This window comes from Octodon degus, unplaced genomic scaffold, assembly GCF_000260255.1.
Source record: "Octodon degus isolate 3935 unplaced genomic scaffold, OctDeg1.0 scaffold00017, whole genome shotgun sequence".
Lineage (NCBI taxonomy): Eukaryota > Metazoa > Chordata > Mammalia > Rodentia > Octodontidae > Octodon > Octodon degus.
In genome coordinates, this window is record NW_004524593.1 from 14,677,585 (window position 1) to 14,690,570 (window position 12,986).

The window sequence follows — 12,986 nt, forward strand, 5'->3', positions numbered from 1 at the left end:
TTTTTTTACACTTCCATTTATTAAACGCCTTTAACTTAACCTAATACATTTAGGTCACTTCCCAAAGAGTGCAGGGATTTCCTTGATCATTTTCTCCCATGAACAATTTCCTGAATAGGAAGGGCCACAAGTTTTCATCTACTTCCCAGCATCTGGCATAGGTCCTTTCATTTAAGTAACCATGGAAGAAACTAAAAAGTACACTGCAGTATTGTCAGTTATTTCTCTTCATGGTCCTAGAGGAAAGGGACAAATTATAGCAACTAACTTCTTAATGTTTTAAATCAATAAAATCAATGTATCTTTCTACAGGCTATTGAACCTACTGAAATACTCACATATAAACTGCTGAATTATGTCACTCTAGACAATCTGAGACTGAGCAATATGGCAATTTCAAACAATGAAACTGCATAGGCGTTAAAGACAATGAAAAACTGTAGCCTGAAAGTATTCCTACTGATTTTGTTACACTCTTTCCTACTAATTAGAAATTATTCTGTTAATATTTGGTTAAACTGATGCTATTGTTTTCATATATGAATCAGAGTGAATTTTGGTGGCTTCATAGACATACACAACCCCAAAGGCTGGACAGTAACATCTACTGGAGTAAGTACTGTCTTACTATTGAGAAGAGAAATTCTAATTACGGAGGTTGCTTGGCAGTGTTGGAATCAGCTCAAGGGCATAACTGATAACCTGAAAGCACTTAACCCCGGCTTGTTGGTCAGATCTAAGGACTAACCCACAGAGACAGAGGACACACTATGGCTCTTTTATCAAGGTAGCTCTTCTCTGGACATTGCTGCATGAGCACTGGGGAATTCTACCCTGTAACCCATCACTTCCTTTCTTATAATTTTTTTTCTTTCTAGGCTGATCATTCTCTTTTTACTACAACTTTGATTTCTTTAGCTATGCCAATGCCATCAGTGTACAATCAATCTTCTTTGGCCCAATAAAGTATTTTGTCTTTTTAAGAAGATTTTGACAGTTACTTGATCTTACTGTCTGCATAGTTCTACAGTATTTCCCACTGAATTACTCACAAAGGTGGCTTTGAGAATTAATTAAATCCAAGTTCTGTTTAAAATGCCAGATTGCATAAGGGCTGGCCAATTAGCTCAGTGGATTAAAGGTGCAGGGGCCTGAGATTTGATCCTGAGGCACGCTGAGATGGCCAATGAGAATGGGCATGGTGGCATGCGCCTGTAATCCCAGCACTTGCGCGGCTGTAAACAGGCGGATCACTACAAATCTGATCTAAAGACCCTCAACACCCTGTAGGGCCTTTCGTAAAACACAAAGAAAAAAAAAAGGCCAGATTGTGTGTGTGTATATATATCTATATCTGTCTCTATCTGTATCTATATCTATATATCTATATATCAAGGTACTTATTGTTTCTCTCAGATCATGACTTTAATAGTACTCCAAATATTTTTTCATTCTCCCAATAAAGAAATTTTAAAATAAATGATACTAAAAACAGGGATTAAAAATACCATTCAAAATAAAATTACCTACAAAAAAAAATCTCAGGAGTTGACAGAGGAAAAGGTTAAGACACGTACCCATAAAACTGCTATCTGAAGCTTCCTGCCAAGCTTGCCCATTAATGCTGACATTTTCTTGCATAGCTGATTCGAAAGTCTGCAACGAATTCAGTCCAGTCATAAAACAGCTTTAAAATACAGAATTCAAAGGTTTTCACAATAATTTCAAATTTGTGAGGGATACAAAGAAGCACCATGACTAGCCTAGTAGTATATTTATTTCTTTTAATGAAATTTTCATTTCTGTCATTGATTCTACCTACATTTTGGCTGATAGCTATTATATTGCCCATGAGTAAGTCTGATGTACAAAAAATGAATTTCATAAATAAAACCTAACACATTTGGGTTCAGTTGAATCTCAGAAGCACAAATGGTTTATATACTACTGAAGGACTGTCAGCTTTTAGAGATAAAATATACAAGCTTAATATAAAGTAAAATGTATTTCTATTTTATAAGGACTATTTCTTTACAATAAAAATATACACAGATGCAATGACCTGAAAGTTGCTTTAAAATAGGAAGAGCAACAATTTTTTTTTACAATGTATTTGGCTGTTATAGGGTCTACCATTACACCCCAGACTCTGTAGCCAGCTCCGCCCATCCTAGGGGCAGGGCTGGTGGGGCATGTGGTGCTGGGATCCAACCGCTGTACCTGCACTTGTCTAAACAGGTGCTTTAGTCCACTGAGTTATCTCGCAGGCCCAACAAATTTTGACAACTAGTAGATTTGATTATGGACATATAGATTAGTTCATATCCATTGTACTAATCTATTTTTGTAAAGTCGAAAATGTTCATAATATATTACAAAATAAAGAATTAAAGGAATTTGGTAATGTCATATTCAAATGTGGCTTTCCTATTATCCAACAATTTTACTTGTAGGAATATAACCTATTAAAAAAAAAAAAAACAGGAAAACAATGGACAGTGTGGAATGAAGCACATTTAAGCAATTTCAAATAACAAAAAATGGAGGAAAAAATAAAATTCCAATAAAAAAATTCATACCATGTGGTATTTACAAAAAATAAATAGGGCTGATGATATAGCTCAGCAGACTAAGTATTTGCTTAGGTAAGCACAGGGGCCAGGGTTTGATCCCTGGCACCACACACTGCACTGGCCCCGCAAGGGGCATGCTGAGCCAGTGATGGAGACCGGGCGTGCCGGTACACACTTGTAATCCCAGCACTAGGGAGGCAGAAATCAGGAGGATCACTACAAGTCCGAGTTATGTAGTGAGACCCCCCCCACACACACACAAAAAAAAAACCCTAAAAAAAAGAACAGATAACTATGCAAAACACTAACAAGTCATAGTCAAAGACATCACTTTTTTAGAAAATACAAGTCAATAGCAATCAGCATGACACTATTAATATAAATAAATAAACTGAGAGTCATAAAAAGTTCACTTTTTGGTAATGAATTGCCAAAATAGTAGCTTATCTCCAGGAAGCTTGGAAGATAAAGGGAAATCCAAAGATGACTTTTGTTTCATACCATCACTTAAACTTTTAAAATGAATATTTATTTTGTTCCATTTGCATTATTAAAAATAAGCATAAGTTAAATGATAGAATGACTTAAAGTACACATATTCTATATCTTATATATTTTACACTTAAGATTTTTACATAAAATAAATATGTACTGTATGTATGCAACTCCATTATCTAACAATTCAAATTGTCTTGTAATATTTATTGTACAGGGCCAGCAAGATAGCGCAGCGGACTAAGCACCGGACTAAGCACCTGCTTTGGCAAGCACAGGGACCACAGTTTGACCCCCAGTGCCACATGCTGTACTGGCCCCACCCCCGGGCATACTGAGCTGGCGACTGAGTCCTGGTGTGGTGGTGCACACCTGTAATCCCAGCCCCTGGGATGCTGAAAACAGGAGGATCACTACGAGTCTGAGCTGCATAGTGAGACCCTGTACCAAATACAGAAAATGAAAAAAAAAAATTATTGTACAATCCTACCAATACTATTTTAAAGACACATGCTACTATATTATGTAGTTTTTGAGATACATCAACATAAAGCTTTTGCTTTTTATCTATTCTTATTTAACATAGAACACAAGTGAACTCTCTTGGTATTTAGTCTGTCTTTAAATCTTACCTTGATTCAGTTTAGGGACTCATTAAATAAGACACAATGGTTGAACCATGTTGTTTTTCTGTAATTGTATGTCTTACATACCAGCACCCAATCTCCAACAAGTCCTAACTGTGCAGCCTTCTCCCACAAAAAACCTATTAAAAACATCCTGACGCATCTGTATACATTTGCTTTGCTTGTAAGGAGGAAATAACATGTCACTGTATTAAAAACTGGAATACAAAATTACAGTAAGAGGCGTGTCTTTTCACTCTTTCACTCAATCTCTATTTTGCACTTTTCGCACTGGTCTGTCCTTCATTCACAACTGAGCTGCACTGTAAGCTTTTAAACTTTACCCCTAGGTATAGACACACTGCGTGCATTCTTTTTAGTCCCTCAATTTCTTGTCTTTCCCTCAAAACTATCATCTTCAAACTATTCGAAAAAGGATGAAATGTCTTATAAAGGAACCCAGGTGTGATCCTAGTGAAGTTTATAACTAAGACAGTCTTTTCATCTACTTTAGATTCTTAAGGAAAATACTTTCACTCTACTTACAAGACACTCTAATTAAAACTGGCCAAGGGAAAGACCAAAAGCTGCCTGCCACCCTTTTCCAGGACCCATCAAGGCTGCACGCCCACTGCTGTCCCGCACAGCACGCACCGGCCACTCGGGGAAGGCTCAAAATACAGCTTCATCGCCAAGGCGACGCGCCATCGGTGTCACCCGACACCGGGCTTGAAATGCTTAGTACGAAAAGGAATGTGAACACAGCTCGTTTCTACATTATCCTACATGTTAAAACGGTACGTTAGGTGCAGCGTTACAGAAAATACTTTATTTCAGCTAACTTCACCCTCTCGCTCGCAACGTCGCGCGCGTAGCTCGTCCTGAGCCGCCGCCCCGCCGCCGCGGTCTAAGGAAACGGGGCTCCCGGGCGACGCTCCCCCGCTCGCGGGTCTTGAGCTGCTTCCCCAACAGCCGGGGACACCGCTAACTCTGCCAAGGGTGACAATAAAGAGGCGGCTAGCTCGGCGCGTACCCACTGCATATCTCGCAGCGCGGCCTCCCGAACCTCCTCAGGCAGCGCGTCCCCGAGGTCTCGCACGAAGCGGCCGCACCGTCCTAGAACTTCCGTCACGGCCCGCTTCGAGGTACAGCGCACTCGGAAGTCCTCTCGGGGAGCAGTGGGGACCGGGGCCTGGCTGCTTGTCCCCGTTGCTATCGTTTCGTCCAGCCGAGCGGCGTCGACCGCCGGACCCAAAGCTCCCGCCATTTTTCCAGTTTAGACTGAAGGCGGGGACGCTGGGAGCGGAAGGGCGTGTCCTCTGGGGTGCTGCGAGCGAGCTTCCGGCGGGAAACGCGCGGCGTCGCCGCAGCAGCGTTCCGGGGTCCATGGGGGCGCCGGGCGTGGGGCTGGTGGACTGCCACTGCCACCTCTCGGATCCGGACTTTGATGGCGTAAGTAAAGGCGAGGCGGAGATTAAGAGGGTGAGGAGATCCCCGTCTTTTCCCTACAGAGTTTCTTTTCTCTCTTTTACCACGAAGCCCCACATTCCCCTCAGACCCTTGTCTGTGACGCTTTGCGACCTGCCTGATTTCTTATTTAATCTCAACCACGTCGAGTTTTTCTTTCTGTTCCAGTAAAGTGTCCGTCTCCACAGAGCTCATGGTGGGCGTTCCTGGTTCCTGGAGTCCTTTCCTCGTCCCCTCTGGGGTCGGGCTGTTTGTCGTCGGGCAGTGGTCCCCCACTGACATCGCGCGCCCCAGGTCTGAAGGGGAGAGAAGCGAGCAGGAGGACCGCGCGCGCACACACACACACACACACACACACACACAATCAGATGCACAATGTTTCTGATTGGAAACGAAATACTAGTAATAGCGTAGGAAAAGTAAATGTATAGTTTCAGAGGAAAACTCCTAAGAGGCCACATTTAAGGCTGGGAAGACAGAGGCAGCCAAGCAAGGGGGTGAATTACCGCAGTGTGGAGAGCGGGCGGGCTGCAGCCCCAGACTGGATAGAATTTGGCCCATTCCTGTTACCATAAGGCTGGCGGGTCCGGATGAGCCAGGAGGAGAGACGAAACCAGACCAGAGAAGTTTTCAGGAGATCCGGGAGGGGACATGGGTCAGTAATGCATTTGGATTGCATACAAAACAGTTTTGGTCCAATAAAGATGACGATTTTGAGAGACAAGATCGGATAGCCACATGAAGACTGTTTTGCTGCTCTGTGGCCTATAAATGGAAGGGGATGAAAGCTACACCAGTTATGTATAGACAAAGAAGGGTGGTGTGTAGTATTCTGGCGGTGGAGCAGGGGAGTCTGAGAGAAGTCTGACTACAGATATAGTCAAGATACATCTTAAAGACAGAGTCCATGGCATCCTGAGGGATGACATGTTAGAGACGGGATCCGTTGTACATACAGTTGAGTTGGATGTGGAGGGCGAGAAAGAGGGAAGAATTGAGGATAGCTCACAATTTTAGCTTGGGTTGTGGAAAAGATGGTAGTGCTGTTTACTGAGATAACTGAAGAGCGAGGTTTGGGAAGGAAGGAGATGGACAGAAGGAATAGGTTGTGGGGACAGATCTGTGTTTGGGACAGACTGGAAAGCCTGATCCCATGCACGTGGAGAGGTCGTATAGCCATTTTTAAATGTGAAGCATGCTTTCAGGAGAGTTATAAGTTGGAGATGAAAGTTGGAGGTTCAACATAATGATACTTAGAACAACAAGGACAGAGGAGATACTTAAGGCTAGTGCAGAGAAAAGAGAAGAGGGTCTTGAGACCAGAAAAGGGAGGGAAAGCCAGAAGAGACAAGAAAGGAGTCACCAGAGAGAGAGAGAGAGAGAGAGAGAGAGAGAGAGAGAGAGAGAATGGTGTTGTAGAAGCCGAGAATGGAAAGCAAGGGTGGGCATATGAGGGGTTCCTGATGTTGCTGAGGGGTAATGTGAGAGAACAGAGAAATGTCTTTTGTATTTGACAATAGACATTTCTATTTTAGTGCAGTGGGAGAAGAGGCCAGCCCATCCTGAAAATAAGAGGAAATAGGAGATGGGTTATGGAAAAGATGGTAGTGCTGTTTTGCTTTCCACCACCCCATTCCTTGCTCACCTTGTCATTCTTGGTACCTCAGCCACATTGATACACATACCCAAAGGTCAGTTACTTACTCATCTAAAATAATGGCATTTACTTTTGCTTACTTTAGGATCTGGATGATGTGTTGGAGAAAGCCAAGAAGGTGAGTCAGTGCCTATGATGGCCCCCTTTGTGTTTTTGTTTTTCCTACTAACATTGAGTTGTCTTAGCTTGGACTACTGTGTTGTTCAGATATACTATGTTTAGATATTCTATGGTGATGTTGCTTCAGTAGTTCATAGTAGCTGGTGTCTTGGTTACTGTTCTCTTGTTGCTGGGACAATATACCTGACACCCAAAATGAAAGAAGGAAAGGTTTGTTTAGTTCACAGTCAATGGAGGTTTCAGTCTATACTCAGCTGGCTCCAAAGCAGAGTGGCACATGACAAAGGGCAGCAGTTTGTGGTGGCAAAGAGCAAGACAGCAAAAGAGTGGCAGCGGCTAGGCAGCTAGCTAGCCCTTCTCCCCTGCTTACATTGTAATACAGAGTATCTGCCCCAGGGCGCTCACACCCATAATCCCAGCTTTGGATCAAGAATCAGTCACAAATCATTCAGTCAAGAATCATTCAGAAACCACCCCAAGACTACATGACACTTTGGGGGGACACCTAGACACAAATCATAACAGGTGGCATTTACTAGGTATTTACCATGTGCCAAGCACTGAGCTAAACCCCTTGTCAACTTTATCTCACTTAGTGTCTCACAGTCAAGTTACTGTTTTACAGCCAGCCATTTCCCCATTTGATAATGAGAAAGCGAAGACCTGAAGAATAGTCAGTGGTCTGCAGACACACACTGGGAAAGTGATAAAGACAGGTTAATCTGAGTTCAGAATGTGTTCCTGAAACCAGCCTGGTTATGAGCACTGTGAAATCAATTGGTCTCTCTGGATAGTCCCTAAATTCGTATTATTCTGGAGAGAGGGGATATAGTATTAAAGCTTTCTGGAACATTTTGATTTGTTAAGACAAATTATTCATTTTTGGAAGTGTTTACAAAATGTATTGCAACTAGCAATATGTAATCTTTTCAGAAATTGACATATTGAGCCAGAAGTGCATGTTAATGCAGTTTTACAGAGAGCAACTTTCAGGTTCATTAGATGTTGGACTCGAGGGTCACATAAGCCTAACGATCTTGGGCAAGTTCTTGATTATATTTCTAAACCTAGCTCATAGATTTATGTAGATTAAGTGTAATATTTATATTTCACTTCATTTTTATTGATTGTGTGTTATTTGAGACTCTTAACTATCCGTACTGTTTTTTCAGGCCAACATTGTGGCCCTTGTGGCAGTTGCTGAGCATTCAGGAGAATTTGAAAAGATTATTCAACTTTCAGAAAGGTGCTACCTTTACTTAAATATTTAAAGGGGTGCTGGTGAGAACATGGTTGTGATGTTAGATTTATAATATCAGAGACCTATTTTAAAGAGAGTGAGGGGGAAAAGTCTATTAACATGGCCCTAAAAAGAGGTTATTTTGTGCTTGTTCGTTAGAATGACATCTGCTGGGGACTTGGCCTACTCCCTAGACTCCTAAAATGAGTTATGGTGAAGGCCTAAATAAAAAGAGACACGTGGTATGGTTTTGAGGGAGTCCAGGAAGGTGAAAGCTCTCTGGGAGCGGGGGCCTGCCCATCAGCTCAGTTGTTTGTCTGCTAAACAAAGCACTCAGGCTCAGGATGCCGTGGTTCCACTCAGGCTCAGGATGCTGTGGTTCGATCCCCAGATCCTCATGCCTTACCGGGCCTACCTTAAGGCATGATGAGCCAGCCCCCGCCCGAAAAAAATCCTTCTGAACTTTTGGGGCCGGGGAGATGGCTCAGTGGGATAAGCGCTTCCCTGGCAAGTGCAAGGGTCTGAGTTCAATCCCCGGTTCTGCCAAAAAAAAAAAACAAAAACAAAAACCCAAAGCTCTCTAGGAGTAGAGATAAGGACTCTGTATCATTATATTTATTAGGTTTTCATAGATTTTGCGGTGCTGGAAGAGGAGGGCACATTAGAGGCAAAAGCCTGTGAAAATGGCTAGTCTTGAGAAGCCAAGGCAGCAAGTTTTGCCAATTAAGAGAACTGTTTGATCTCTGCGGCTGCCACTTTTATTGCTGTGGAATAGGGAGTATCCATAGCCCTTCTCCCAGGCTTCCTCAGCCAGCGCTGGTGTTGGCTTCAGAGCACTGGGAATGTGAGCTTTTCCAATACAGGTCCAGGAAAAAAAAAAAATACAGGTCCAGGACCCTTCATGGTTAGCAGTTTAACCCTTACATAGCCTGGTTTCCAACGGACATCATAGTTTCCTAGTCTACATTATCCTCTTAATTTTTCTCTCCATTTTTAGGTACAGTGGGTTCATTTTGCCCTGCTTAGGTGTTCATCCAGTGCAAGGGCTTTCACTGGAAGACCAAAGAAATGTCACCTTAAAGGTAACAGTCACATAAACACAAACCCATAAAAGATGATACTTTTGGCCTAATACTCCTCTTTCTAATTTATTTTTATTTTTATTTTTATTTTTTTTGTGGAACTGGGGATCAAACTCAGGCCCTTGCACTTGCCAGGGAAGCGCTTATTCCACTGAGCCATCTCCCCAGCCCCTCCTCTTTCTAATTTATAATCTAAGAAATCACCCAAAAGAAATACTACTGTCTTTTACAATATGTTCATTGTAACATTATCTGTAATAGAGAAAAATAGAAATAGCCCAGGGCTTCAGAGATGAAGGAATTACTCACTAACTTGTAGTGTTAAATATGCATTTATAGAAAATGTGTATCAGGCCAGGTGTGGTGGCGCATGCCTGTAATCCCAGCACTTGGGAGGCTGAAGCAGGAGGATTGTTGCAAGTTCAGGACCAGCCTAGACTACAAAGTGAGCTCAAGGCCAGCCTGAATTGCATAGTGAGACCCTGCTTCAGAGAAGAGGACAGGAGAAGAGGGGAGGGGAGGGGAAGGAAGAGAAGAAAAAATATGGGTTTTTTCCCATAATTTTGTTGATAAACAAATAGCGATGAAACAGTTTCAAACCAAATTGGTAGGACACTTTCAATAATTAACACATTACATGCATTCTTCCTAGTGGTTAATTGCTGTACAAGATGTGGACATGATATTCTATTTACAAACACTATTAGAACAAATCCCTCTATTCATTAAGAGAATGTAACTATATATCTATCCTAACCATTTTGAATACACAGATACAAAATGGACATTCATCTGTATCCCCTTTTTTGTTTAGTTCCGTTATTTGAATGTTACAGGTGTGTTAACTCAGCAAAATATTCTAAAAGAGTCCAGAAGTCCATAATGGTATTGGGTCTTCCGCTTGACTGGCAATGTCAGAAATTGTTGACCTGAGTCCCCTACAGCTCAACAAAACACCATGGCTTTACTTCTTATACTTCATTTTTATACTTTTCTGCTGGATGGTTAAGACCAAGATAAAGCAAGACCTATGCAACAAGAGTTGTAGCTTTTGGATCTGATAACCTCAGTGAAATCTGCTCAGGATTTATCCTGAGATCCTGTACCTCAGATTGTAGATCCTTTGTCAGTGTCAGCCATGTGGATGAGTCACGGCCATTGCTTGGAAAAATATGTTTATTGTAATAGGTCTCCAATATTTTGGGGTTTTTTTGCGGAGCTGGGAATTGAACTCAGGCCCTTGCGCTTGCCAGGCAAGTGCTTATTCTACTGAGCTATCTCCCCAGCCCTATTTATCATAATAGGGATAAAAGCAGGATACAAGTTTATGGAATATTAGTAACACACATGTAAAAACATAGTTTATAAAGGAAAAGACTAGAAAGAAAACACAGAAATGATGCTAAATGGGCTGGGGAGATAGCTCAACAGTCTAAGCACCTGTCTGGCAAGCACAAGGATCTGGGTTCTATTCCTAGTACTACATGCTGCGCCAGCCACTGAAACCAGGTGTGGTGGCACAGGCCTGTAATCCCAGTGCTAGGGAGGCTGAGACAGGAGGATCACTTTGTGTCTGAGCTGCGTAGGGAGATGCTATACCAAATCAATCAATAAATAATTTTTTAAAAAATGATGGTGATTATAATGATTTGGTGGAATTGTAAGTGGCTTTTTCCACAATTTTTAATCCTGTGGTCATACTACTTTTGCAAAAAAAAAAAAAAAAAAAGAAAAGAAAAGGAAGAGAAAGCTACGGATTCACAGGTGCTCTGCAAGGGAACAGGAGGTGGGTTCAAGGCAGTGGGCTCTTCTCTGAAGGTTGAGGCGTCCCGGAGGAGTACTCTTTCTGTACTAAATTATTCTGCAATCATGCCCTCTGCAAACACACCTCCCGCGGGGTCTCAGTGACTCACAGCCATTAATGTGGCTTGGGTTTCCCACTCATCTCCAAACTTAGCACCACCAGGACCTCAACTTCATGGCTACTTTATTACACAGAGGGATGGGAATCCATAGTCCCATTCCAAAGGTGCAACTACTGTCTGTTACTTGTGAACAGGTTAGCATGCAGGCCATTATATTTCATGGTGATACATTTCTCTCCTCTCCTGAAGAGACCCAGCACTGTTCTGCATCTGTGTTTTGGCTCTAGGGGTTGAATCCAGGGCCTTCTCACTGAGCCACGTCCCCAGCCCTTTCATATTCTTTGTTCTAATAGACGGTCTCACTAGTTGCTAAATTGCCCAGGCTGGGCTTGAATCTGCAGTCCTGCATCAGCTTCCCAGAATGCTGGAATTACAGGCATACCTCACATCTGGCTAGTTCTGCTTATTTCAAAACTAAGTTGTAATCACTTTGGAAAAAGGCATATTCTATTGTTCTCCTGAGCTGTGGAGTGTGATGCAATTAACTGTATTGCCAGAGTCACAATTCCCAAAATATTGAGGGTCAGCAGGAGCACACTGTGTCTACTGCAGTACCTGTACTGTTTAGAAGTTTATGCCATAGGCATTCATTCATTATTTTTAATTTTTCTTTTTATTTATTTATTGGATACAGGGTCCCATTACATAGTTCAAACTCATAGTGATCCTCCTATGTCAACCTCCCCAGCACTGGGATTAGAGGCCTGTGCCACCAGGCCTAGGGTTCTGGGACTGGCACAGCGTGTGGTATTGGGGATTGAACTCGGGTCTTTGCACTTGCCAGGCAGGTGCTTAGACCACTGAGCTATCTCTTAAGCCAGGCATTCATTATTTAGACAGCTAGTGTTTACTGAGCAGCCAGCCACTGCTCGCAGCACTGGAGAGAGAGAGCTGTCTCTTAGAAGCACGAATCCAGATAGCCTGAACTTACACAAAAAGGAAGACTTCAGATAGAGTTATTAGGATGCTGGGTCCTATCATCATGAGGTCCTAATGTTGTCAAGAACTGGCCACATACCTTGCTTCTTTGTGTCTGATGAAAGATCTTAAATAAAGACGTATAGACCAGGGCCAGGGATGTAGCCCAGTGGAACAAGTGCCTTCTTGGCAAGCGCAAGGTCCTGAGTTCAATCCCTGGTACAAAAAAAAAAAAAAGGTAGACCATCATATAGAGGGTAGGTAGAGTTTATTGCACAATGATAGATTTTTCAGAGAGCAAAAAGGATGTACCTTCAAGCATAAAGGTAGGCAGATGCCAAAATGGCAATTGCACTGACTTGAGTATTCAGAATAGTTATGAAGTCAGTCTTTTAAGGAATGTCCTTTCCCTCTTAGAGATCATCATTCCTGTGCAGCTAAAATGGGTCATATTGACCTACTCTAAAGAGAAGGTCTGTGTGTACCCCCGAGATGGATGTTCCCCTTTAGTTGTTTTTTTTGGTTTTTGGGGGGGTTTTTTGTGGAACTGGGGATTGAACTCAGGGCCTTGCACTTGCCAGGGAAGAGCTTATTCCACTGAGCCATCTCCCCAGCCCAAGGTTTGTTTGTTTTTTTGTTTTTGTTTTTCCTTTGTTTTGAAGCCTTCAGATTTTTCTAACCCTTTGCCCATGGTCTGGACTTTGCAGGGCAGTGGACTTTATCAGAACACTTGCAGGAAGTTACATTCTCTTAAGATAAAGTTTGAAACCACAAACTTGCATGGATTTTATCTACAGCTAATAATTAGAAAGCTAAGGAGAAAGAGAGAGAGAGAGAGAGAGAGAGAGAGAGAGAGACAGAGAGACAGAGAGAGAGAGAGAGA

The 12,986-nt window shown here is 42.4% G+C and overlaps 2 protein-coding genes across 4 annotated transcripts in view; one reads left to right on the forward strand and one right to left on the reverse strand.

The window, feature by feature from the left end:
• Nucleotides 1-4,977, reverse strand: part of Nsl1 (NSL1, MIS12 kinetochore complex component) — a 31,589-nt gene extending 26,612 nt beyond the window's left edge. Inside the window, exons 1-2 of the mRNA XM_004626932.2 lie at nt 4,728-4,977; nt 1,578-1,656 (exon numbers count right to left, since the gene is read on the reverse strand). Of these exons, the coding sequence (XP_004626989.1) occupies nt 1,578-1,656; nt 4,728-4,961 (313 nt within the window). The 5' untranslated portion in view covers nt 4,962-4,977. The remainder of the gene's footprint in view (nt 1-1,577; nt 1,657-4,727) is intronic.
• A 65-nt stretch (nt 4,978-5,042) lies between these two features.
• The window catches only part of Tatdn3 (TatD DNase domain containing 3), a 24,667-nt gene continuing 16,723 nt past the window's right edge, over nt 5,043-12,986 (forward strand). For all 3 annotated transcript variants that reach the window (XM_023710319.1, XM_004626859.2, XM_004626860.2), the window contains exons 1-4: nt 5,043-5,146; nt 6,904-6,936; nt 8,111-8,184; nt 9,176-9,260. In XM_023710319.1, coding sequence (XP_023566087.1) covers nt 5,081-5,146; nt 6,904-6,936; nt 8,111-8,184; nt 9,176-9,260 — 258 coding nt within the window. In that variant the 5' untranslated portion in view covers nt 5,043-5,080. The remainder of the gene's footprint in view (nt 5,147-6,903; nt 6,937-8,110; nt 8,185-9,175; nt 9,261-12,986) is intronic.